This window comes from Brassica napus, chromosome A10 (assembly GCF_020379485.1).
Source record: "Brassica napus cultivar Da-Ae chromosome A10, Da-Ae, whole genome shotgun sequence".
NCBI classification, from domain to species: Eukaryota; Viridiplantae; Streptophyta; class Magnoliopsida; order Brassicales; family Brassicaceae; genus Brassica; species Brassica napus.
The window spans coordinates 16,493,031-16,517,695 of record NC_063443.1 but is presented as its reverse complement, the minus strand read 5'-3'; the positions used below and the strand labels follow the sequence as shown (position 1 = coordinate 16,517,695).

Below are 24,665 nucleotides of genomic sequence, written 5' to 3'. Positions count from 1 at the left end.
TTCTGGCACCAAAACTCACAAGTTCATTCAAATGTCTATGATTTGAGCAAAAACTAATAACAGTTTTACATAAAAATCACATTGGACTTCATGCTATGCGATCGTCGTGTATAATCCCAAACTGAAAGGTTGCACAATTAGAGCCACATAACAAGGGGAACTTTATATTTCACAGTTCAGATACCAAAAGGTTAAGTCATGAATTGATCACAAGCTCTGATCTTGTAACTGTTCCCACAAATGCAAATATCAATGAGATGAACTCTGAAAATTCGACACAAATGCTTTGGTGTTTTCTTCAGCCTTAGTCTTTCTCTTTTGATGCGGATGATAAGAGATGGTGCAATGTTGCTGCTTGGATAACCGCGCTTGGGTTTGTATCCTTTGGCGTGTGAGATGTCGTCCGCCTTATGTTGAAACCTCTTTCCACACTCGTCTGTCTAGAACGCCGGAATGACCTTGGAAGATGTCTGATAAGTCGTGATGAAGTCACGAGTAATACAACACCAAGCATTATAAGTAACCTGCAAAAAGGATCAAGACTCTACCATCATCCAAAAACTGTAGTTCTGCAATCTGTTCTGTTTATGTGCATAATGATTATATGGTGAAAGGAACGTTACCATCCCAAAAGAAGTAAAAGTCGACCAGATGGTGAAGTGGGCAATTTCTCACCCAGAGCAAACATTCCCGCCACCACACCTGATACAATTGATGCCACAGCAGCGCAAGTGGATACTACTATTGCTCTCCCATGTTTTAGTCCCCGGGTCTGATAAAGCAAGGGAAAAAAAAAACAAAGACTAGAATCATGATAACATAAACTACCTAAATATCAAACTAGAGGAAGATAATCTGTTATGTTATACACGACGGTGAACTCAAATGCAGATAAGACTATGAGCAAGTGGAAAAGGACCAAGTACCTGGTAGAAAAATCCTGTTCCGCTACAGCATATGCTAATGGAGATGCAGATGGGAATGAACATTGCAGAAAACCCCTGCTCCACGAATACAAAACCCATCTTTGATACTACAGATGCCATCCTGTCATTAAATGAGTTAAAAACTGTTAGTCAGCTATGCAACAAGCTGAAAATACAGTTCAGCTATAGTTATGTTCCTGCGCACATTCAAGCACATTGGTACTTGGATGTTTTTAGAATCAACAACACATGGTAATGGATATAGAGTAGATGTCAACTGGATATATCAGAGGCTCATCACATAGACCAAATTAAATGTTCTTTGATGTTTATGGATAGCGATAAAAAAAAGAAATACCCGAATAAAACCCCAGATTCCAAGCCATATATAATTTCTTCCACCACTTCATATTCCATCTGCAAACAAAAACTAGGATTAGTGTATTTGGTAGAAGAAATACAAAGAAAACAACATCAGAGGATACTAAACAATTAGACAAAAAAGAGGATGATATACCAGTTCCTGCTCCCTGCGCTGGCGTTTATAGATATGAAGCCACGCATTTAGTAGTACCTTGTTTCAAAAATTCAACACAAGAGAGTGATCAGAAACTTTGCCATTAACAAACTAATTAAATGATACTAGTATCCGATAGTCCAGATGAAAAGGAATTATATTAAACCCATTTGTTCTAATAGTCAGACTTAGAAACGATATATACAGATAAAGGAAAAGCCAAAAAGATGGAAATGAGATGACGCCAAAAGAGACAGACTTTTCTTATGAAATACCATAGATGAAAGGTACCTACAAACAAGATGGCAACAACAAGAGCTAGCCAGAGTAACTGGAAGACAGATATCAAAGATGCTTTTTGCTCCTCACCACCAGCACCAACTCCTACAGCAAAATCCTCAAAATTATAATAGGTGAGTGAGTTTTCTCTACTGTCACATCTTCTCAAAAGTTACCTATGGTGCCAATGCCAGCGACGGTGATCCCAATCCAGTCAAAAACATTCATGACTTCCTTAAGATAAAAATGCGAAAAGACAGAAAGAATGGCAAGTCCACATCCCGAAACTGGCTGAACAACAGACACCTAACAACAGGTTATGAAAGAGTCAGTGTCTAAGGTAAAGAAGCAGAGCCAATTATGAATACTAGACATCTCAAAATCTTTGAACTTACAGGAGCAAGAGAAAGAGCTCTGAGCATCAACAAAGCCCCAAAAATATCCATCAGAAAACCTAACGCCCAAGGTTTGTTCACAGCATATGCTCTTATCACCTGCCAACACATTGATGATCAAAAAAATGTGAGCTTTCCCATAGAAAAGTGATCAAGCATCACGATATGGATCAAATTAAGATATAACAAAGCAACTCGAAAAAACGAAATTTTTGACTCCGATCAAATACCCCCAAAAGACTAGATTTTTATCTCGAATTCGAATTTCCCAGATGTAAAACGTAAGAGATCCGTCGAATTGAGAATCAGAGACAGCATGCAATCGAAGGCCAAAGCATGAGAGAGAGAGGACCTTAAGCTTGAGGGAGAGAGGAGGGAGGATGATGGTGCCCTTCTTCTGCAGAACCTTGCCGATGTTGTTACCGGCGGTGGCCGCAAGCGTCAGGCATATCGATTCCCACATTTATCCGATGTGGTGGTGTTCTCTTTAACGCCCGGCGAGAAAGAGAATCGATGACGGGGGAATTATTTGTTTGCCGATGTCTTACGTTATTACATGCCCCCTCTCCCTATTTTTTTTTTGTAATAAAATAGTAATTACTATGTTTATAGCAATTTTTATTATATAATGGAGACTATTGTGTCACACTATAATATGTCAACAACAACTTTTTGATCGAGAGTATTTCTTGATTATTAAATATTTGTGTTTAGTTGGTTTAAGTTATGCAAAACTGCCTAACCTCCATGGCTACTTGCGTTTCCATGACTTATTTTTACTAATTTCTTATAAGATATTTCTGTAAATACAAATGACAAGTGCAAAATATATACTGATATATCAAACAAATGTAACTTGCAACACAAACAAACAATCAAGACCTAGAAACGTGTTTTTTGGCTAGATTTTGGTGTTGCATGCCAATATTTTAAAATTTTTAATTATTTCAAATGAATGTTTATTCAACAAAAAAAACATTTGTATAACTCTAGCTGAGTGTGTTTGACAAAAGGAATCTAGACTGAAATCAAAACAAAATAATCTAAAAGAAAATCATGTTTCCATGGCCTTTGTATGTTTTGGAGCATCCGCAAGACCAGTATTAAGATATGTATACGTTCTCCATTCACTCCGATGTTATTATTATTGTAAAACCAAACGAGGGAGAGATTGATTCGTCACTCACCGGATGTGACAAGGTTAAACACATAAACCCAACCATACTAAGGTCTAGACACAAGATTATTTAAATGAAAAAAAAAACAAGAATGGTTCATATGTCATGAACTTGCAGCAACACAAGAGACCTTTCAATAATCTTGTTTGAACCATTTTTTCACGGGTGGAAAAGATTCATCCAAAGCTTTGTGAAACTCCATAAACTATGTAAACTAATAATCATATATAGTTTTGTGGTAATCACACTTACATTGAAGAATGCAACACATAGAGATATACTAAGAGAACACAACATAATTAGTTACTTGAGGAAATCAAAATAAAAGAAAAACTCAAAGCGATCAGAAGAAGGAAAAAAAGAAAGAAAGAAAATCACCATCAGCCATAGACGACCTGTGTGTACCTATGCTTAAGCCACCTGAAGCTTTTTCTAAAAGAGCCTTTGACTTTGCCTTCAACACTATACATCTTGTAACTCGCCACCCTTTTCTTCCTCTTCAGCTCCGGGTCAGTTATCCCCCACGACTTCGACCTCCCAACCGATTTGCCCTTCTTCACATCATACATATTGTTCTCCGTCGCCGTCCCGTAAGAAGCGCTATAGCTCCTGAAGTCTCCGGTTCCCGGACCGCCGTTGTAAGGCTGGATCTGCATCCCTCCGTAGGGTCTTTGACTGCAGTAGTCTTCCATTGAAGCCGGCGAGAGTTCAAGAGATTCTTTTTATTTTGTCTCCTTTTCTCTTTGGTTACAGCTCAGAGAATAATAACGCGAGAGCCGTGTCTTTGAGCTGGTCTCGATTTGACACTCGGACGTTACACAAACACAATTCATATATTTCACAATTCATTCATGTTTCTATTTATTTTTTGGCTGTTTTAAAAATTTGAATAAAGCAAAAGGGCATTACTATGATAAATAAAATTTCAATAAGTGCCTAATTGTGTTAGATGAAATATATAAAGTGTTTTTGTGCGTAAATTACTCATAAATAAACAAGTTATTTATTTTGTTTTTTATAATTGACCATTGATTGATGTGAAAGAAACGGTCATTTGTGTGTAATAATGTTGGTATTCACATATTCGTGTGGGAACGTGACAACCAGCAAACATACAAAGGGCCATATACACCTTTAATCAATAGCTTAATTTTCCACGAGCTATCATTTTCCCACATGAACAGTAGATTAATTTATAATTAAAAGAAATTGGGTCAAATTTTATAAATTATTTTTAAGTATCAAAGTACGGTGATAAGAAAATCAATAACACATAAAAAGGCGAATCATTGCTAAAGGTAAGCACGGTCCAAAAGTAATCTGAGCCCAAGCCCACAGACTCCTTAGCATTACCGGTAGACTACGAAACCGGGAAACGTATAAGCCATATTACGGAGAATCGAATCGAGTTTTTAAATTAAAGATGTGAAGGGATAAATGATGACGGTGACCAGCGTGGTTCTGTTGTCCACTTACGATGTGGGGGCTGGTCGGAAAATTCCCATCGACCACGTGTCTACGCAGGGGCTCTCCACGTGATTCCCACGCCGAAAGTGGTGGTTTTCAGCACCGGAGGAGAGAATCTTAACAGTACTAATTCTAATATATCCTCTTAATTCTTTTTGATCGATCAGAAAATATTCATCTGTATCACCACCATACATTTTTATGTCAAAAAGCTTCTTTTTTTTTTTAATTAGTACAGTCATTTGTCGACCCACGATTACGAACATGGCTTCTTGATCTCTAACACCAAGGCAATACTTATAAGAAAATTAAAATAAAAACAAAGGCAATACATGTTTAGCAAAACAAATAAAAAAACAAAGGCAATACTGATATATATATATATACACATATCATACTACACAATGTAATGCACTAATGCATGTTTAGTTTTTGATATTTTCTAGTACATAGAACATCCATAACCATCGACTTTTCACTATAAATGTGATTTGATCAGTGATTAGTGGTAAACTGGTAATCGATTTTGATTAAACAGATGATGAATTCATTGCAAGACAGTTTCTTTGCTTATACTTGTACTAGTTGAATTCTTTTGTTTACTCTCGTCTTCTTTTCCACTCAGTTAAGGTCTCCATATGTTTTCGGTATCAGTCCAAAGTGTCTAAATGCATTTGATTTACTTTAGGTTCCTTTTTCCCCTTACATTGATGCGTCAACTTCAAGCAACACCGAATCTATAATGGCTCCAAACTAGAAGTCAAAGTGAATATGTCCCTCAAAAGTCTTATCGTATGATATATACATATTATACAGACTGATCACATAGATTTGCCAATAGAGGGATATATATGAATGAGCCCCATACGTTATTAATTTTAATATTAAAACATAATATACACATCAGGTATTAGGTTTTTTAATTTCCGTTTTACTTGTAAAGTTGAATACGCGTTTTGGCTTCAAAGATCTTGACCATTTAAGCTGACAAGTGAAAAAAAACTTGGTTTTTGCTTTAACGGTCTAAATACACATCAACACATAAATATTTCTTCATCACAAATTATGAGGTAAATTCACTGCTCACGGGACTTAGTAATTATGCCTATCAGTCACTTAAAATGCGATGAAGATCACAAAGTCCATCTAGTCGGTAAGCCACAAATATAATGCTATATAAATAAAATTATTAAAATGTGTAACAAAACCTGAAAAATCAAATACTAATTTATAATTTATGGTTCTATTGTGTGTGGTTTTCCCAAAAAGGAAACTTGCTAAGGAAGGAGGAATCATATGCGCATTCCCATATTCGGAATTATTAGCTAAGATTGATTGTTTTTTTTGTAGTAGTATATATCCTTCATCCTGACAGGAAAAAGACCAACTATCTCATACTCTGAACCTGGTTGTACTTGTACGCACCAATGCTTCACGCAGCAGGTCAGGTGTCATCATTAGTTCATTACATGTTCACATTCTCAGCAGATCTCATCTCGCCGTGGTTTTGGATATAGAAAAAGTTAAAATAAGAGAGCAATTTGTGGGAATATTAGATGAACAACTAGAACATTAAGAAAAAATAGAAAATGTTTATCAAAAAAATAAAAATGGTTATAAAATAAGAAAATAAGATAAAAGGATTACAAAATTCTAACCCAAAACTAATTTTTAACATGCTCATTATTTACATTTGTGTTGACTTTAGTCTCGTTCTTTACCATAGAAGTCATGTAAAAACTAATATAATACATGTGGTATTACATGTTGTATAACAATGACATACAAACTATTTGGTTATATATGTTTCGATGAAAGTTTCTGGGCAACTTTATTAATATAGATTTGTGATGGAATTAAATACGTATTGATGGAGGAAGTTTCATTGAAATAGAGCATGTCATACATTTTTAAAATGTTTTTGAAAAAAGCATGCATGCTTTAAGATGCTTTAGAGCCGTATTGAATATTTGGCTGTGGGTGTACTTTTTCATGAAGAGTCTCTGTTGATTTGTAATTGGTCGGTCCAGTTTTATATTCTATTAAATCATTAAAAAAACAAAAGTCATATTATGCTTTTCGCTAGCAAAAATTCTCAAACTAATCTATTCATAATAAGAGAATTAAACTTCATCCAATGTTTTTTTTGTTTGACAAACTTCAGATATATTTTATTCCAAAGTTTTTGGACCACATTAGTTGTAAACAAGCACTATTAAGTGATATGTTGTTCACACTAAACATTTTGGAAAATTTAGGGAAATATCTGCACTCTTATTTCATTTCTTATTTTGAAATAAGGCTTGGAAAAAAATTCCTCTAACTCTACTTTTTTGTTTTATAACAAATAAAAATAAATTACTTTGAAATAGAATAAATATCTTGTTCTTATTTATTACTACATTTTTAATTTAAAAATAAGAATGAAACTGAATTACATTGTGTAATTATTTATTTTAAAAGTAATATATTGAAAATGCTCTAACTCGTCACTAAAAATATATATTATTTTGTATTCAAAATCATATGTACATATATGACGATGTTATATGTATTGACAATATATAAAATATAATTCAGTATTGTAATGTATATACCAATGAGATATCAATGTAAAATAATGATAAATTTTATAAAGGGTTTGCCTTTTAATTTGATTAGCAAAAGAGAAGGTGACATCGAAAACATCAAGTAGTAAGTCGGCATCTTAGTAGATAGCCATTCACGTGGTTGGAAAATCGAACAATCTTTATCAATAATTCATGAGAGAAGATTTGAGTATTTTTCTTTTTCCCTCTTTGTTTTTATAGCATTCTCTTTCTAACCATTTGGCTATAAAAAGGCCCGACAGGTCTCAGTTTCTTCCCACATCCAAAGATAGAGAGATGTAAGGTATATATAGTCTTAAATCCCTGATAGAACAATGATATATAACTATATGATTCTTAAAGTTATATTAGTTATACATATATATGTATATATTAGACATATGTGTGTGCATATGAAAGTAGATTTGTCAGTTGAATTGATTGTTCTCGACAAGCCAAGGTTTTTGAGTCTGGTCACATGCTCTCTCTTCCATCGAAGGTAAGAGGAGGTGACAGAAGAGAGTGAGCACACATGGTGGCTTTCTTGCATGCTTTTTTCAAAATTAGGGTTTCATGCTTGAAGCTATGTGTGCTTACTCTCTCTCTGTCACCCCTTCTCTCTCTTTTCTTTTGAAAATGGTTAATTTTGTTTGGTAAAAGATCTATATTTGGTTTGATTATTTTAAGGTTCTATGCTTAGTTATACTAACATCAAATGGATAAAAGTAATTTGAGGTATCTAAGCGTAGATAGCTCTTGTGGAAGGTTTAATTCTGCTCCTAAGCAGCAAGCCTGGAACTTTGTCAGGGAACTGGATTATCAGTAACTGGTTCCTGACCAAACGACTGTGCAAAAGGTCGAAATTTTTTGATTAACAAAAAGGTAAATGATATGAGAGGTTTGCAACTAGATTTGGATTTAATTATTTAACTATATAGATCAAATATTTTTGTTTCATGATTATAATATATGCAGAATTTCCATTTCTAATATAATACAGCTGGACTTGAACAAATGCCTCTGCTCGATTTATGCGGCCAATCAAGTCTGACACACACTCTCACCTGATAAAAAGAAAGAAAGAGAGGACTGTGGAAACTGTGAGAACCTTGTGTGACGATCGGGAATGTCGTGCTGCGAGTTTGTATTTCATTTTTTATAGACAATATAGATTAGTTAGCTAGTTATATTAATGGGGATAGTTTATCGCTTGTAAGTAAAGGATATTTTTATCAATTAGGGTTCGTCCCCTATTCGTTCAAAAATATACAAGATCGTGTATCTATTTGGCTAATGTCCAGTCGTTTATTTCATGTGTAATTTACACAAATTACCACTAAAATTAAAAATATTCATATGATTTTCATTAGTGGTATTTTAGTGTTTGTCACCCTTAATTAACATCAAAATTGTGACACATAAACATTTCATATACAACTTGCTTTCACATTGATTAAACAGAGTTTAATTAAAACCAGATATTGATAGATGTACATGGTCCAAAAACAGGGAGGTGAAGGAGTATGATATAGTCATCTATTTAATTGAATCGTTTGAAAGTCATTACAATATTTAGTCGTCAAGTTTCTCGGGTGAACAAAGGCAAATAAAATTACTACAAGCGAAGACACGTTTGTCCACCAACTTACATTCATGTATACATTCATGACAAAAACTAACTATTTTGCCCCTATGACTTTCAGGGGTTTTCAAACGATCGTCATATGTAAGCTGATCTTCTCTCTCAAAATCAATTTGAGGACTTTGTGCAGAATTGGAAGAAGGTGGTTTCTCTTTTGAATTAGATTTTCCCATAATATGTGATGCATCTATAAAAAAAATCATCAAAAGATATAGTGAACAACACATCATGTTTATTACTAAAGCGTATATATACTTATTTATCCTAAGTAAATGAGTATAACTTACATGATGAAAAGATAATTAGAAAAACGAAAAACAAAACTCTCGTCATTTGTCCTTTTCTTGCAGGGATGGGTTGTGGAGTCATTAAAGTTGGATAATATCATACTTATAGGTTTCCTATTTGATACAAAACAGCTTGATGTCAACAGCAAAAGAGTGATAAAAGAGTTTAATATTGGAGTTAGAAAACTATACTATTTAATGTGAATGTGTCGTAACGGTGTCTAAGCAATATGTATAAATAATGTAACGGCGTCTTGGAATACCATCCCAAACTGGATACGTAACATAGGAGGAACAGAGAGATAACGTTTGAATAAACCAATAGATTCATCTTAGTTAGGCTACGAGAAGTGGAACATTAACATATGAACCATTGCTTTTTTGTTCAATATATACTTTTAATCCGAGAGCCAGAAAGGTGGAAGTTTTATGTTACAGATACATATATAATATTGACAAATTTATATCTTAGTTTAAACCATCTCTGGATGGCACTTCACTTACCACTTTCTTTCTTGAGAAGCAAGCAATCTCTCTATTGGTTCCTTATGGAAGCCTTCAAATAATTAATAAATATATATGATCTTCAGACCCAGCTGCTAATTCTGGCCTCCTAATGAATAATACAGTATATTCAAAGCGTAAGAAATAATGTTTTAGTAAATATAAACATTGCGTTTAGTATTATATGTATCATAACATACCTGACTCATTGTCCAAGCCCAAGTTTCTTAACCGGACAAGCTCTGGAACTATATCTTTTCCAAGATCTGGTCTATCTCTCTTCCTTAGCTCTGAACATTTCAGACACAGCTTAGCAAAATTTATAGCTTCTTCAACCGGCCAATCAGTCACAACCGGGTCAAGCATATCCTTGAAAGTTCCTTTCTCAATAGCCCTCGACACATGATGAGCCAGACCCATAGGATTCTTGGCAGTGATGATCTGAAGCAGCATTATCCCTAGCGAATATATATCCGACTTCGTGGTTAACTTCCCCGTTTGCTGGTACTCAGGGTCTATGTAACAAAACGTTCCTGCCGCAGATGTCATGTGGTATTGCGTGACGTTATTAGCCACCGAAGCAGGGACTAACCGAGCTAGTCCAACGTCACTGATCTTGCTCACGTAGTTTCTATCTAAGAGTATGTTAGCAGGTTTTAGGTCACGGTGAACGAGAGGCTCCGGCTTGGTTTGGTGAAGGAAGGAGAGTGCGGTGGCTATCTCCGCCGCTATTTGGAACCTTTTCCTCCAAGAAAGAGGCGGCGAGTTTCCTCTACGGAAGAGTCTATCCTCTAAGCTCCCATTCTCCATAAACTCATACACCAAGCATCCGTATTCAGGACACGCACCGAGGAGAAGAACCATGTGAGGGTGTCTTATGCAACTTAGAACCTCGACTTCTTGTTGAAACTGTTTCTTTCCTTGAGCAGCATCAGGTCTCAAGACTTTGATAGCGACAGGAGTGTGATCAAGTGTGCCTTTATAGACCGGTCCGTATCCTCCTTCTCCTACTTTCATGTTGCTTGCGAATCTGTCGGTAGCTTCTTCGATCTCTTCTATAGAGTATTTTCTGTACCGGACATCGTTCTGTCCCAAAGCAGTAAGCGCACGGTCTTTCTCCTGAGACTCTCTTCTTGCTTTCATCTCTGCTTGCTTCCTTCTTTGTCCTTCTAGCTCTGCCATTCTCTGTGCTTTCTCAGCTGCTTCCATTGCAGCTTTGCACTTGGCCTTCTCCATCTCTGCAACAGCTAGGGCTGCCTCTTCAGCACTCCTAGCTTCCTCAAATCTTCTAGCTTCTTCCTTTTTCCACATATTAAGCTCATTTGCCTAGAGAAACATAAAGTATTAACAAGGCCGGATTTGGCCTTGGCCCCAAAATTTGTATAGTTTTTTTTATATGCATAAATCTCCAGATTATGGAAAAAAAATTATATTTTTTTTAAGAACTGTTTATGGTCCCCAAATTTTCAAATTCGGTCATGATCGTATAAGATGGAGCAAACATTCTTATCAAGACATCAACTAGATTTGCTTCACACTAATATTTCTTACCGTCTTTTTTGCATTAAGTGCTTCTTTGCAAGCTGAGCTGTACATGTCCATGGTTTGCCTGAGTTCAAGCTTTAACCTTTTCATCTCAGCTTCAATATCTCTCTGCGTATAACCATCCAACCATTTAGTGAATACTAATGTTACATCTTAAACAAAGTATTGCTTTAGTGTGTTAACATACAGTTGATTGTGAAGCTGATTCATCAGAAGAGCCAGATGCACCAATGAAATCATAATTCTGAGCACTTAGATCAACCGAACCCATCATGAGAGATCCACCATCCGATTCATCAGAAAACGAGTTACGTCCCACAGGGTTCCTTTGCCCATTTGCCTGCTTAAAATCATAATTAAAGTCCAATGATCCATTTGCAGCACTTCTACGCCTTTCCCTCATGGCATTGAAGCCATTATCATTATGATACCTCTCTGGAGTTGTGTTTCTTGAATTACGCTGTCCCCTAAAATGTATTAAAAAAAACAAGTTTTAAAGCCATACAACATATAGGAGAAGAAGTTATGTTGGTTTTGTTATAATACCTAGGTAAGGGATCTTGGTCAGGGTCAGGTAGATTTTGGAGATGAAATGCGGATGATGGTTCACGAGGTGGGACAAGTGTATTGGTGATACGTCTTTGAGCTGCTCGTGAAGACTGGACTTTGCCTTTGGAGATGACGTAGATGGAACAAAACTCTGGCGTTGATTTGAGAATGGAAGCAGCAACGTCATGAGATTTAGTGAACTTGAGAGATCTAGCGAATGGGTTCTTGGAGGATGATGCTGATCCCACCACGATGTTGTTCACAAGGTTGTTGTTAACGTAATCGAGTATTGCTCTCGCAACGTCGGAATCTTCTAGAATAACCTCCATCATTGAAATCTAATAAAACACATGCATGCAACACAAAATCAACTACGTACGAACGGATTGAATGCATGTATGGACATTTTATTTACCCCTTTTCGCGCGCAATAACCTCTGTACGGAACAAAAAGATGATTCAATTCATCGTCTCCATCTGCAACAAAGTTTGTTGATGAGTTATACAATTTTTGGAAGAAAGAGTTATGTATACTATGAGAAGAAGATACCTACGGTTAGAATTTTTAAGACGAACATGGACAAGAATCATGTTGGGGTTGTTGATCATGTTGAAGAGATGATCGGCGGCCCAACGAACAGCGTAGTGACTGTTCTTGTCTTTGTCAATGGCGACCACCGTCGAATTAGCTGGCGCGTGCCCATCTTCCGATGAGTAACGAGCCATTATTATCAATCGAACTACAGAGAAATAATCCTCGAAATTCTAATAAAATTATTAAATAGATGTAATTAATATAATATGTCACCAGACGTAGTGTCTGGGAACGCAGGCAAGAAGAGAAGACGAGAGAAAGAAAAAGGTCGCTATCTTTCTTTCTTCTCTGGTCTAACTTTCTCTTCTCTTCTTCCTTGTTTGTTTGTTTGTTTGTTTGCGGGAAGATTGATTCTTCCTTACACGAAATTAAGAGAAAATACCGGGAGTCATGATTTATTATCAACCATTGTTTCTGAAGTTTCTTTTTTAAGGTGGTGGTTCTCTATTTCTTCTTCAGTTTTTCTGTGGTCTTTTTTTTCAAAGTTATAGAATGCAAATATTCTCTTTTTTTTTTAAATCTCTTTAGTACGTTTTTCAGTTCTTTTTGCTTTCAAAAATACACCGAACAAATAAATTTTGAAACTGTAAGAAGAAACATTTTTATTATTTAGTTAGATAATAATAATATAGATAAACTAAATAATTAAAAAAAGCTAGATCATTTATTATAGAGAAATTTCATAGGATAGTATTTTTTAAGTTTTTGTCATAAAAATTGTTTTCAACGAAAAAATATGACCAAAAATTATTTTATTAAAAGATAAAAATATATTAAAATTTACATCTTATGGTTAACTAATTTAGACTTAAGTTTAGAGTTAAGTGATGGATTTTGGAAACAAAGTTTTAAATTTAAAAACAAAAATTAAAATTAAAATTAAATTTTTTTAAAAAAAAAGTGGAATATTTTAGTAATTTTTAACGATATTTTGTGACAAAAACTTTAAAAAATTTCTTTGAGAAAATTGTTCTTTATTATATGATACAGAGTCTCAGCATCCTACCAAAGTTTTCTAATAATAGCATTAAGAGAGGAAATTGAGTCTTATCTCGCCGTTCGGTTTGCATCTGCTCGGTGGATCCGACAAGGAAATATGGCTATGATTGGTGAGCCGCTCGCTGAGTATGAACCACTAGACAGTTGAGTGATGCCACAAGACTAGCAACAATATGAAATGCGTATCGTTTTGCAACGAACTAGCATACATGTTTTTAAAAGCACCTTAGCACAAAAGGGTAAAAAAACAACCTAGCTTGTTGGCTCATCTCACATTACAAAATACCAGATAATGAATTCTCACTGAGCTATTATACATTCTTGCTCATAGTATGTATATATAATATATCATATAAGTTTCCTCTATTGTTACAGTTGTGACCTAAAAGGTACAATACAATATGCATAAACCAAAGAATCAGAGTGAGTTCTGTTTAGCTTATTGGAGTAGAAACCGTAATAACATTTTCCATAATCATTCGTTATAGGAAAGAAGTACCCGCGAGTCCATGATGCAATAGATTATGTGAGATAGTATCTCTCGCCTTCATCGCATTAACCGATCTCAACCCGTTTTCAGGCAAAACCTCATCATCAACCACTTCAACCATCAGCTCTGGCTCCATCCTCTCCCCTCTGATCTCACATATATTGTGTAACACACAGCACGCCCCCAAGACCGCCGGCAAATCTTGCAGCTTCACTTCAGTCCGCTTCTGCAGACACGCCCACCGTCCTTTCAACCTCCCAAACGCTTCCTTAGCCACTCTCTGCACCTCGCTCATCTTCTCGTTAAACGCGTGCTGCGTCCAAGTCAAATTCTGCTGCGTGTAAGGAACCAAGACCCAGTCTAACAACGGGTGACCCGCCCCACCAGCGACCCACAAACCTTTCAAAAGACCTCCGTTGTTAGCTCTTTGATACAACAACGACTTCTCCAACACCTTATCATCAGGCATTGACCCGGGCCATCCTATACACAAGTCAGTAAAAACGCCGTTTGGGTTCACAACGGCTTGAATTGTGATCGAATACGAAGTCTTCTGGTTCCTCTCGGTATGCCTCTTGTTGAAATAAGAAGCTACACTGATCTTAGGAGCTATAATCGGAATGTGAGTCGTGTACATAGACCCAACAACGTTCGGTATACCCGAGATCGATTCGTACGTTTCTCTAATGTTTCTTAACGACTCATCATCAGGCCACTGAAGGTACTTAGGCATTAGAACTTCTTTAATCGCTTTACATACCTCGAGGACGAGCTTGTGACACGTGGAGATTCCTAAACCGAACTTCTTGGAGACGAGACGGAGCGGCTCCCCCGTGGCTAACCTCCAAACGCAAACCGCGACTCGCTGCCGCACGGGAATCGCGTTTCGCAACGCGGTGTCTTCTTTCGCCACCGCAGCGTTTAGCTCCTCGCAGATTAGCTCGAACGTCGATTTGGACATTCGAAACGCTTTTTTGAAATCGTCTTCCGGATAGTCCGAGCGGTTACACTCTTCCCACCACGCTCGGCTTCGATCCTTCACCCATAACCGCCTCTGCTGACCCGTACCGTGAACCGAACCGGATCCGGTTATCTCGCTCCCCTCCGCCTCTGTCTCGGTTACAGCGGCGGAGACGGAAGCGACGGCGGCGCGTGAGGCGCGTGACTTCTTCCGACTGATATCAACGGGGTCGGCGTAGTGATCGGTGAGATCGGAGTAGTGATCGGACATGGTCCTTGCTCGTTTCCGGTAATTAGACTGGAGCTCGGACATTTCGCGGCGGGAAGCGGCGTTTTGAGCTTCGTGATTCTGCTTCTCGTGCTCCTCCATCAAGAGCAAGGAAGTGAAGAATCCCTTGAGGTGGTTTTTGGTTTCGTGGGACGACGTCGTTTGAGTCTTGCTCTCTACCTCGGCGTCGAAGACATTACAGACTTCTTCTTTTTCTTCTTCCTCGTCGTCGTTTCTGGTTTCGTCGGTTCCTTTCCGGAAAACGGCGGAGGAGGCGGCTTTCATCGACGTCGTGCAAGTCTTGTGAGGGTTTGTTTCGGACAAAAGTGTCTTCGCTCTGGATTGGAAGAGAAGATATCTTTTCTTTGGTTCGTTCATAAATAGATTATCTCAGACAAGACTTTGAAACTTGTGGGATGTGTGTGTGAACACGCAAGTTTGACTTTAGTACGCCACCTCTTTTTCTTTTCCAATATTATATTTATTATTTATTGGTATTACTCATTTTTATTCTTCTTTTGTTACGTTCTTTGGTTGTTTTAGATAATAGTTTATACAGAAAAAGGCAGAAGCATTGTTTTTTTGGTGATTCAAATTTTGAAGCAAACTATGTGAAACCTCTTTTCAAAAAAAAAATAAAAAAAAAAACTGAAGCAATTACTCGTAATTTTAAAAATGTAAATGATAATTTAAAAACAAGCCCGTTGGAAATTTAAAACTAAAGTAATTAGTTGTCAAAATAATAGTAGTAGTTTGTGAAGACTGGTTATCAAAAATATAGTCTAGTGAAAAAATAATAATCTATATATCTATGTTCTTCCCCTTCGCTACATGAATTACTTGCTACTAAACAATGCTAAAAGAAGTTGATGCCATTATCAATTCATATGTTCTGCTATTTGCCAATGTGAACTAACTATTTTCGTAAATGGTAGTTGCAATTTTCTAATCTCTACATAACAATATTGTTTACGTTATTTCTAGATTCAGATAGTTTGTGATATCATCGTATTGTGTTCCCAACTATCCCATTTTGATAATCTATGCTGATTGCTGAGATGAGGAACGATAAAAAGAATGAGTCTTCTCTCGTTCAGATATGTAACATTCGGTTTGGGAAAAGACGAGTTTTCTCTCCACCACTCTTTTATTAGTATTATTTTGTTTTAACTTTTGTCAACAGCATTTTATAAACGTTGTTATATTGTGGAGTGGATGTTCACACACATATCTTATATACGAACCGGATAATGTTTATTTTACTTGTTTGTTCAAGTTTATAATATTAAGATCTTAAATGATTGTACCGAGAAGCTAAGAAAGCAGTGTGAACGCGTTAAGGAAGTATCGGACATTGGTGTGTTATATATGGCGGTGCGGCACGTTAGGTGGCAGATGGAGACTTTTTGGTCCCACGCATTTGTTTCTTTTTTTCTCTTTATGTGTCTAATTCAGATCATTTTCTAGACAAAAAAAACTAGCACTTAAAAAACGAACAGAAACGAAATATCCAAAATTAAAATCAGATCAAAATCTTAAAATATCCGAACGATTTTTATATTTTATATCTAAAATAATCGAACTGAACTGAACTGGAAGCGAACCGAAACTAAACGAATACCCAAATATATAAAAATATTAATTATATATACATATAACCTAATTAAATATATATTTTTAATTTAAAAATCTATTAAAAATATTAAAAATATTAAAAATAACTAAATTATTATAAAGTATCTGAATTATTCGAAAGTATCTGGATAATTTTATCTGAAATATATAAAGTAATCTGAAATATCCAAATTTTTTTATCTAAATCATTATAATTTTTTAAAATTTTTATTCTAAATAACCAATATATTACCTGAACTACTCAAACCGGAATCGAAACTAAATAAAAACCAATATTTTTGGATATTTTCTTTTTTTTTTAAACTAAAACGTTATGGGCCTTGGAACCTTTTTGGACATTTTATAGTTCTTAGTTTTACTATCTGAACCAAATCAAATCTGAAACTATCCGTACCAAACCAAACCGTGTTCATGCCGAACTATTAATAACATTTTATGGTGGTACTATCTAAACCAAACCAAACTATTAATAACTGAGAATGCATAACATTATGCTTGACGAGGTAATAACCTTTTTATTTATCTTTTTGTTAATAATGATCTTAGAAACTAATATCTAAATTTGGATCTCATCAGGAACACAATGCAAAATTGTTTTACCTTGCAACAAACAAAAAATGTCTGGAAAATTGCTTGATTCTTGAGAGAGGACATATATACATGCCTCATGGATGTCTGGTGTTTTAAATCTTAGCTCTTGTTTTAGTGATCAATATTTCCATTTTCAAATGTTTGACAATTTGTATAACGTATGTAGGTGGTTTTAAAATGGATACCGATGTTTTCGCATTTGGTGTGATTTTGCTTGAGCTTTTTACTTAGTTCGAAAGAAGGGGACTTGCTTGCGCATTCAATTGCTTTGAGAAATGGAGCAAAAAAGTTGAAGAAGAATAAAAGCTTAGATGTTAGGGGGACTAGACCGTTCTTGTTTACGGAAATAATTGATCCTCGACTTGAGGGTGATTATCCTGTGATTGCAGCAATGCGTATTGGCACGCTCATCCAAAAATGCACCGAGGACAGGCCCACACGACCGTCCATGCAACAAGTATTGGATGTTCTGAATCATATTGCGGAGATTCATTAGTATCAAAATGAGTTTGGTTTTACGTTGTAAACTTTTGATAACTGGTTCGTCCTTGTCCTGCTTTTGTTTTGAATGCTTGGAGTGAAACAATAATCTAAAAGAGATTCGTAACGTCGATCTTATTGACATTGATCTCTCCGTCTTCACGATCTTTTGTTTGGACAGAAGTAACCTCAAAGTAGTGAATATCTACTGCTACCAAGACTAAAGCGCAACGAAACACTCGTATCGACCTAAAAGAGACTATATTGGTTTACCTAGAGCTTCCGTTGTTTCTCTTTGTGCCTATATGCATTAGAAATACTTAAAAAGTTCACTAATCTGAGGATCCAGCAAGGAGAAAAATTTAAAACAGAACACCTTTTATTTTACTTTAGAACACATGCACGATTACATTCAAACCGAAAACTAAACAAACACACGACAGAACGAAAGAGAAACTAGCAGCTCAAGCCACTTGGACCTGAATAGTCTTCGGTTTCTTAGGCTCAGGAGGAGGAAGCTTCCCAACAGTCACTTTCAACACACCGTCATTATAACCAGCTGATATCTTCTCCAAATCCGCATTCTCAGGCAACTGAAACTTCCTCATGAACTTCCCCATCCTCCTCTCCATCCTCACATACTTCACTCCCTCGTTCTCCTTGCTCTCCCTCTTCCTCTCTCCGCTCACCACGAGCACGTTGTCGCTCTCGACCTGGACCTTGATCTCGTCTCCTTTGATCCCAGGCATGTCCACCACGAAAGCGTACGCGTCGGGTTGCTCGATGACGTCAGCTGGCGTAGCCGCCATCGCCTTTTGGTCTCGCACGTAAGCTCTCGAAGGGTTGCTGCGGGTCTTCTCGCTGTGCTCTTCGGGGACCTCGAGCATGTCTTCGAGGATGGAGATGATCGGAAACCTTGCGAAATCCATTGTTGTAAACTTTGATTCGTCTTTGTTCTGATGCTTTGTTGATTGGCTTTTAACCGATGAGAGATTGTGTGATATTTAAATAGGAGTGAAGATGGATTGTTCTAGAGAGATGTAGACAAGAGTTTATCACTTTATCACTCGGTCTGATATTTTCAGTTTGAAGTGGTTCCGTACTGTTCGAGAAGTGTCTTGATCGTTCTAGTTTTTTTTTTGACAAAATGTAATTAGTTAGTGTAGTTGTGGGCTTCTGCATCAGGATTATGAAAGCCCATCCTCAATAAGGCCCGTTATTTTTTTTGTTTCGAATTTCTGGATACATAACTGTGGAAAATTGATTGGTGAATATTGTTATCAAGAAGAATTCTGATTGGATCAAATAAAACCTAGCAAATTCCATGAAAATTTTTCAAACTCTATAGTAGCTTAAAATATATATTTTTTCATCTTTTGTTATACAAAATTGCATTGTTGATCGGGCTTATTTGCCAATTAAGTAAAAAAAGCAAAAAAAATTAAGATTGGTAGAGAGAGATAGGAAAATAAATTAGTATTTGATTCTTTGGGAAGTAACCATTATCATCTAGCAACTGACCATGAAGTCAACAGTTTCATCGTCACTCCTCAATTTGAAGTATCTGTTAAACCCAAATCTTCGTCGTCGCTTAATCTCCCTCACATCTGTTTCCATCCCTAAATTGTCACTGAGTTCGATCACCAATCACACCACACTTAATAACCTCTTCCCATCTTCGGCAACCTCAGGTCTAAGAACCATCTGCTCTTCCACGGCATCCTCTTTCAAACCCGAACAAGCTAGAGTTCCATCCGCTCTTCCCCTCCCAGCTCCTCCGTTGACCAAAGTCAGCTCCTTTCTCCTTTTTTCTTAATTGCTTTATCTTTTCGATTCTATTGAATTTAGTTTCCTTGGAAAAATGGTAGTTCAACATGGGATTGTGTCAGTTATCTGTCACAACTGACAAAAAGAGGAACATCTCTCACGCGAAGAGCGCCATCGAAGAAGCTGCTTCCAAGGGAGCTAAGCTTGTTCTCTTATCCGTTAGTTTCCCTCCTTCACCCCCAACTGTTTTTGTTTAAACTTTGAAACGTTTTAATTTGCTCATGGTTTAGATTTTTATAAATGTTTAAGGTTAGTCGGGGCCGGATTTTGGGAGCTTTAGACGATTTAATAAAGATTTATATAGTCTGGCGGACTGAATTTTTTTACAAATTTGGGAGTCTATATCTATATAATTTTTTTTCAAAAATTTTGGTAGTACCAAATAAAATGTTTTATTAAGCTTGGCCTAGGAACGGCTTAGTTGATATCTTCTCAACCAAGTTTTTTAACACTTCAAATGAACTTTGTTTCAGGAAATGTGGAACACTCCTTATACCAAAGGTAGTTTCCGAGCTTTTGCGGAAGACATTGATGCAGGTGGTGACGCTTCTCCTTCCACCGCAATGCTTTCTGAAGTTTCCAAACGTCTCCAGGTTACGATCATTGGTGGCTCTATGCCTGAAAAATCCGGGGGGCGTTTGTACAACACTTGCTGTGTCTTTGGTTCCCATGGAGAGCTAAAAGCTAAGCATCGAAAGGTTTGTGGTTTTTTTTTTCGAGATTATGCTTTCATTTCAAACGACCATAGAAGAAATCAATGAACTTTCTTCTGCTTTAGGCGATAGAATCTCTGTTAAAGGATGCTTTTATTATCAGTTGTCTGAACATCCTGTTCTTGATTGTCTGTTCTTGAGGTTTTGTTTTGTGCCGTCAGATACATTTGTTTGACATAGACATTCCCGGGAAGATTACTTACAAGGAATCTAGAACTTTTACTGCTGGAGAGACACCAACAGTCGTTGACACAGGTTTCACTCTGGTTCGCCAATACTATTAAAAAGCATTTACGAACTATTTTGACTGGAGAAATGTCTTTATTGAGTAATGGGATCATAGTAGGACCATTCACATCACATGCTCATTTTGTAGTTGTTAAGAGAAAAATGGTTTTGTTGATTGCTGCAGATGTGGGACGTATTGGAATAGGCATCTGCTATGATATCCGGTTCCAGGAGTTAGCTATGATGTATGCTGCAAGAGGTGAGTCTTTGTACTATATATGAATTATCCAAATGCACTATTTACTTTCAGGTCCATTAGCTTCTTAAAGAACCTGATCATCTACATGCTTCTTCTATTAATTTCAGGGGCTCATTTGCTATGCTACACAGGAGCCTTTAATATGACAACTGGACCGCTCCATTGGGAATTACTTCAAAGGGCAAGGTACAATTCACAACCTGCTACTTCATTAAGCTTGCTTGGCTTAGTTTATAATGAGTAAGTGACAAGGCTTACTTGATATGTTTTTCTCCCATCTCAGGGCTACGGATAATCAGGTACATGAACAGAGAGTTAAAATACTTGTATTGGTAGCTCAATGATAAATACAAGTTTTGAGAGATTTCTTAGATAAAATTAATCGAAAACTTGCATTTCTCTTTTGAGTTAAAAATACAAGTACTATGATGTATGCTACTTTGTCCAGTTATATGTAGCGACATGTTCATCTGCCAGAGATTACGGATCTTGCTACGTTGCTTGGGGCCACTCTTCACTCGTCGGGCCTGTAAGTACTAAACCTTTTTCTTTTCCTTGTTAGTTCATTGATAATGAAGCTTTTACTAGCGCAACAAATATTTGACAGTTTGGAGAAATTATAGCGAAGACTGAGCCTGAGGAAGCAATTATCATAGCAGAGATTGATTACTCTCTCCTTGAACAACGAAGGTAATCACGAGATTAAGCCGTAATTTTCTTGCTTTTTGATCTCGTTGTGTTGATCGTGTGTAATCTGCTAACTGAATATTGGTTTTTTACCATATCTCAGGTCAAGTCTTCCGTTAAATAAACAGCGGCGGGGAGATCTCTACCAGCTTGTAGACATACAGCGTCTGAACAAATAAATGAATGCCAGCAGAAGTTGTACATGTTGAGATTAGAAGTTTGGTTGCTTACAACTTATTGGCGGTTCATTTATCTACAACTTTACCGAGATGTGATAAATATATAAAACACGTGATTATGGCCTTTAAATTCATTCATACACTTTATTCTCAAACAGGATCAAAGTGAACAAAGAAAAGAAGAACTTTGTCAGGCTCTGCATGATTTTAGATGATCCGTTGTTGAATGATAAAAATGACCAGACGACATAATGCAGTGTGTTCTCGTCTTTAGAGGGAGTCACACGTGGTCCATCGTCCCCCTATACCTCACTGTGAAAGAACAAGTACCGTACGCGTGTGGTGAGGAGGCCCGCACGTGCGAGGGTCCCATATGTAGAAGAGAACACACACACAACAATGCTTCACGTGACAGTGTGGGACCTCGCACAGACACAGTTGAGAGCTTCACCGCGTGACTGAATCTTTCTTTTTTTGTGTCAGCTCTTATTGTCTCCCCCGCCCCCTGAGCAGCTGCATCTCTGACTCTCCCGTGCGATTTTCTTTCCCTTTAGTTTATGTTTTTATCGCACACATCCCTAAAACTAGATAGTTAGTTGTATCCATTGCAAGGTTTATTTACATTTCTATGTAAAATATTCTTTAGGGATCAGGACTAATAAATCTATACGGTATAGATTCTTTTGGTGCTAAGAGATAACGGCAAGAGATGTCAATATGGCTAAAGATGTATCACGCATGCATTTGCGTAGAACCATCTTTTCTCTCGATGAAGTTTTACCAACAACAACATTATGATCTTTATTTACAAAAAAAAAACATTATGATCCGTTGGAGAAAAAAATTCATATGGAGAGTTTAGATGGGATATGAATAATGTATACTGAACTTCAAATTGATTTTAAGTTGGAAATTCATGATAAACCTGAATTTCACTGAATCAAACAACAGATCATTTTGTACTGTTATTTAAAGGGTTTTTCTACCTTTGTAAAAGTATACACGGTCCAGCTTGAAACAATATTTACGGGGGACTTGGAAACTGGGTATGAGAATTGAGATATAAAAGTGGAAACATCGGCCGAAGTGTGACAAAGAAGTATAATAGGAACAAGAAAACATAAGTGTTGATGAAATGAGGAACAGTGAAGGAACAAGAAAGGAAGGAAGCATGTGAGACCTGAAAAAGACGCAAAACAAGCACGGATCCTTAACCTCTCCTTGTCGAGACAACCCAATGGGCAAATGTGGGTGCCAAGAGAGGCTTTGCTAAAAGTTAAACATACATATATAATATGACCTTTGATAAAAAAAAAACATATATAATATGACCATTTAATTAATGGGAAATTGCACTGTATGACGTCCAAAAAAATTATAATTAACTCAATGACCAATTGCCCTATTATACCAATATACTTTATGTCTATTATGTAATAATGCATTTTTACCCTTGTATACAACCGGTGTAACCTGCTGAAAGAAAATAAATATAAATTATTTTTTATTTATTCTAGAGAAGTAAACGTGTCTTTTCTTTTGACACAAATTGTAAATGATAATAATTGTGAAAGCTTAATGCTTTCTTCTCCATTTTGTCCGCCACTGAAATCACCGAGTATATTATCGGCGACGTTTGTGGAGTACCAGCCCGATTGTGACGCCTTTGTTGGAGATGGGAGACAAAGTATTCACGGCTTCTGAACTCGAAAGTCGCAACAATCGTAACGTCTCTGTGAGTAATTTCTCACTTCGAGATTCAACAGTTCGTGAAGACCATACTTAAACGCTTGTAAATTTCGATTTTGGAGCTGGTAGTTATACTGCTTTAGTTGATCGGAGAAGATAAACATTTTTTCTAACATTATGTTCTATTCTATTTATATGCATAAGGAATAGAAATATAAACCAATATGTATTATAAGTGTTATGTTCATGTTATATAATGTGAATTAGTCTGTTACTATTTTTTTTTACCATGTATCTTTTTATTTGAGCATTCATAAAGAATGTATTATTTTGTTCTCCAATCTGTACTAACCATTCTATTTGGGTTTAGGGTTTATACTTGGATTTAGGGTTTAATGATTAAAATTTAGAGTTTAGTATTTGGAAGGTGGGGGTTGAGGTTTGGGTTTAGTGACTCTATCATGTATCCATTTGACGATTAATAAATAATATACTATTTCGTTCTCGATATGTACTATACTATATATTTTGTTCCATTCTATTTAGGTTTGGGATCTACTTGGATTTAGGGTTTAATGAGTAGGATTTAGGATTTAGTATTTGAAAGGTGGTGGTTAAGGTTTGGGTTTAGTGACCCTATCATGTATCGTTTCATTTGACGATTAATAAAAAGTGTTCTATTTTGTTCACCAATATATACTATACTATGTATTTTGTTACATTCTATTTGGGTTTGGGGTATATACTTGGGTTTTTGATCTATAATTGGATTTAAGGTTTAGTGATTATGATTTAGGGTTTAGTATTTGGAAAGTGGGGGTTGAGTTTTGGATTTAGTGATAATAGTTTAAATTTTAGTATTCAAAATTTAGATTTAGATTTAGAGTTTATATATGAGTTTATGGATTATATTTGGTTTTAGGGTTTACTGATTAGGGTTTAGGGTTTAGTGATTATTGTTTAGGATTTATTATTTAGATGTTTGTGGATTTGAGATCAAATTTATTATTTAGGGATTATGATATAGTTAAATTTTTTATACTTTGGATGATATGAAATATAACAGTCCGATTTAATTGTGAGAAATAAATGGAATATACTATTTATTGTAAGAGTAATTTTAATTTCATGAACAGATTTACTGAGCACAGAAACATATGAAGTAGTTATATAAATGACGTGGATGGA

The 24,665-nt window shown here is 36.2% G+C and overlaps 6 protein-coding genes and 1 long non-coding RNA gene across 9 annotated transcripts; 2 read left to right on the top strand and 5 right to left on the bottom strand.

Annotated features, from left to right (window-relative positions):
• Positions 1 to 22: 22 nt before the first annotated feature.
• On the bottom strand, positions 23 to 2,728 carry LOC106430934 (probable magnesium transporter NIPA9). Its single transcript, XM_013871730.3, has 9 exons — positions 2,470 to 2,728; positions 2,118 to 2,216; positions 1,899 to 2,028; positions 1,739 to 1,827; positions 1,444 to 1,500; positions 1,285 to 1,343; positions 927 to 1,047; positions 624 to 772; positions 23 to 524 (listed from the first exon to the last, which is right to left on the bottom strand). Exons 1-9 carry the CDS (start codon positions 2,578 to 2,580, stop codon positions 305 to 307), a joined length of 1,035 nt encoding a protein of 344 aa, XP_013727184.2. The 5' UTR covers positions 2,581 to 2,728; the 3' UTR covers positions 23 to 304.
• A 773-nt stretch (positions 2,729 to 3,501) lies between these two features.
• On the bottom strand, positions 3,502 to 4,113 carry LOC111201501. Its single transcript, XM_022693600.2, has one exon. It carries the CDS (start codon positions 3,985 to 3,987, stop codon positions 3,676 to 3,678), a length of 312 nt encoding a protein of 103 aa, XP_022549321.2. The 5' UTR covers positions 3,988 to 4,113; the 3' UTR covers positions 3,502 to 3,675.
• Positions 4,114 to 6,900: 2,787 nt separating this feature from the next.
• LOC111211033 lies at positions 6,901 to 8,566 on the top strand. Its single transcript, XR_002662241.2, has 2 exons — positions 6,901 to 8,232; positions 8,351 to 8,566. It is a non-coding gene; the product is annotated as an uncharacterized LOC111211033 (long non-coding RNA).
• Positions 8,567 to 9,625: 1,059 nt separating this feature from the next.
• Positions 9,626 to 13,169, bottom strand: LOC111211031 (U-box domain-containing protein 51). Of its 2 annotated transcripts, none has more exons than XM_022711874.2 (7): positions 12,432 to 13,169; positions 12,293 to 12,354; positions 11,875 to 12,215; positions 11,516 to 11,795; positions 11,335 to 11,436; positions 9,984 to 11,109; positions 9,626 to 9,892 (listed from the first exon to the last, which is right to left on the bottom strand). In XM_022711874.2, exons 1-7 carry the CDS (start codon positions 12,601 to 12,603, stop codon positions 9,879 to 9,881), a joined length of 2,097 nt encoding a protein of 698 aa, XP_022567595.2. In that variant the 5' UTR covers positions 12,604 to 13,169; the 3' UTR covers positions 9,626 to 9,878. The 2 variants fall into 2 exon arrangements, with proteins under 2 accessions (XP_022567595.2, XP_022567596.2); XM_022711875.2 differs by having other exon boundaries at positions 12,428 to 12,600.
• A 542-nt stretch (positions 13,170 to 13,711) lies between these two features.
• On the bottom strand, positions 13,712 to 15,637 carry LOC106430925 (protein ALP1-like). Its single transcript, XM_013871720.3, has one exon. It carries the CDS (start codon positions 15,565 to 15,567, stop codon positions 13,954 to 13,956), a length of 1,614 nt encoding a protein of 537 aa, XP_013727174.2. The 5' UTR covers positions 15,568 to 15,637; the 3' UTR covers positions 13,712 to 13,953.
• Positions 15,638 to 18,254: 2,617 nt separating this feature from the next.
• LOC111211015 (17.6 kDa class II heat shock protein-like) lies at positions 18,255 to 18,959 on the bottom strand. Its single transcript, XM_022711852.2, has one exon. The coding sequence runs from the start codon at positions 18,822 to 18,824 to the stop codon at positions 18,360 to 18,362; it is 465 nt and encodes a 154-aa protein (XP_022567573.2). The 5' UTR covers positions 18,825 to 18,959; the 3' UTR covers positions 18,255 to 18,359.
• Positions 18,960 to 19,298: 339 nt separating this feature from the next.
• On the top strand, positions 19,299 to 21,990 carry LOC106430855 (omega-amidase, chloroplastic). 2 transcript variants are annotated; one of them, XM_013871654.3, is made up of 10 exons: positions 19,299 to 19,684; positions 19,764 to 19,880; positions 20,196 to 20,420; positions 20,597 to 20,690; positions 20,848 to 20,922; positions 21,030 to 21,108; positions 21,206 to 21,221; positions 21,371 to 21,451; positions 21,546 to 21,612; positions 21,713 to 21,990. In XM_013871654.3, the coding sequence occupies exons 1-9, from the start codon at positions 19,418 to 19,420 to the stop codon at positions 21,576 to 21,578; spliced, it is 987 nt and encodes a 328-aa protein (XP_013727108.2). In that variant the 5' UTR covers positions 19,299 to 19,417; the 3' UTR covers positions 21,579 to 21,612; positions 21,713 to 21,990. The 2 variants fall into 2 exon arrangements, with proteins under 2 accessions (XP_013727108.2, XP_013727107.2); XM_013871653.3 differs by having other exon boundaries at positions 21,530 to 21,612.
• Positions 21,991 to 24,665: the final 2,675 nt, after the last annotated feature.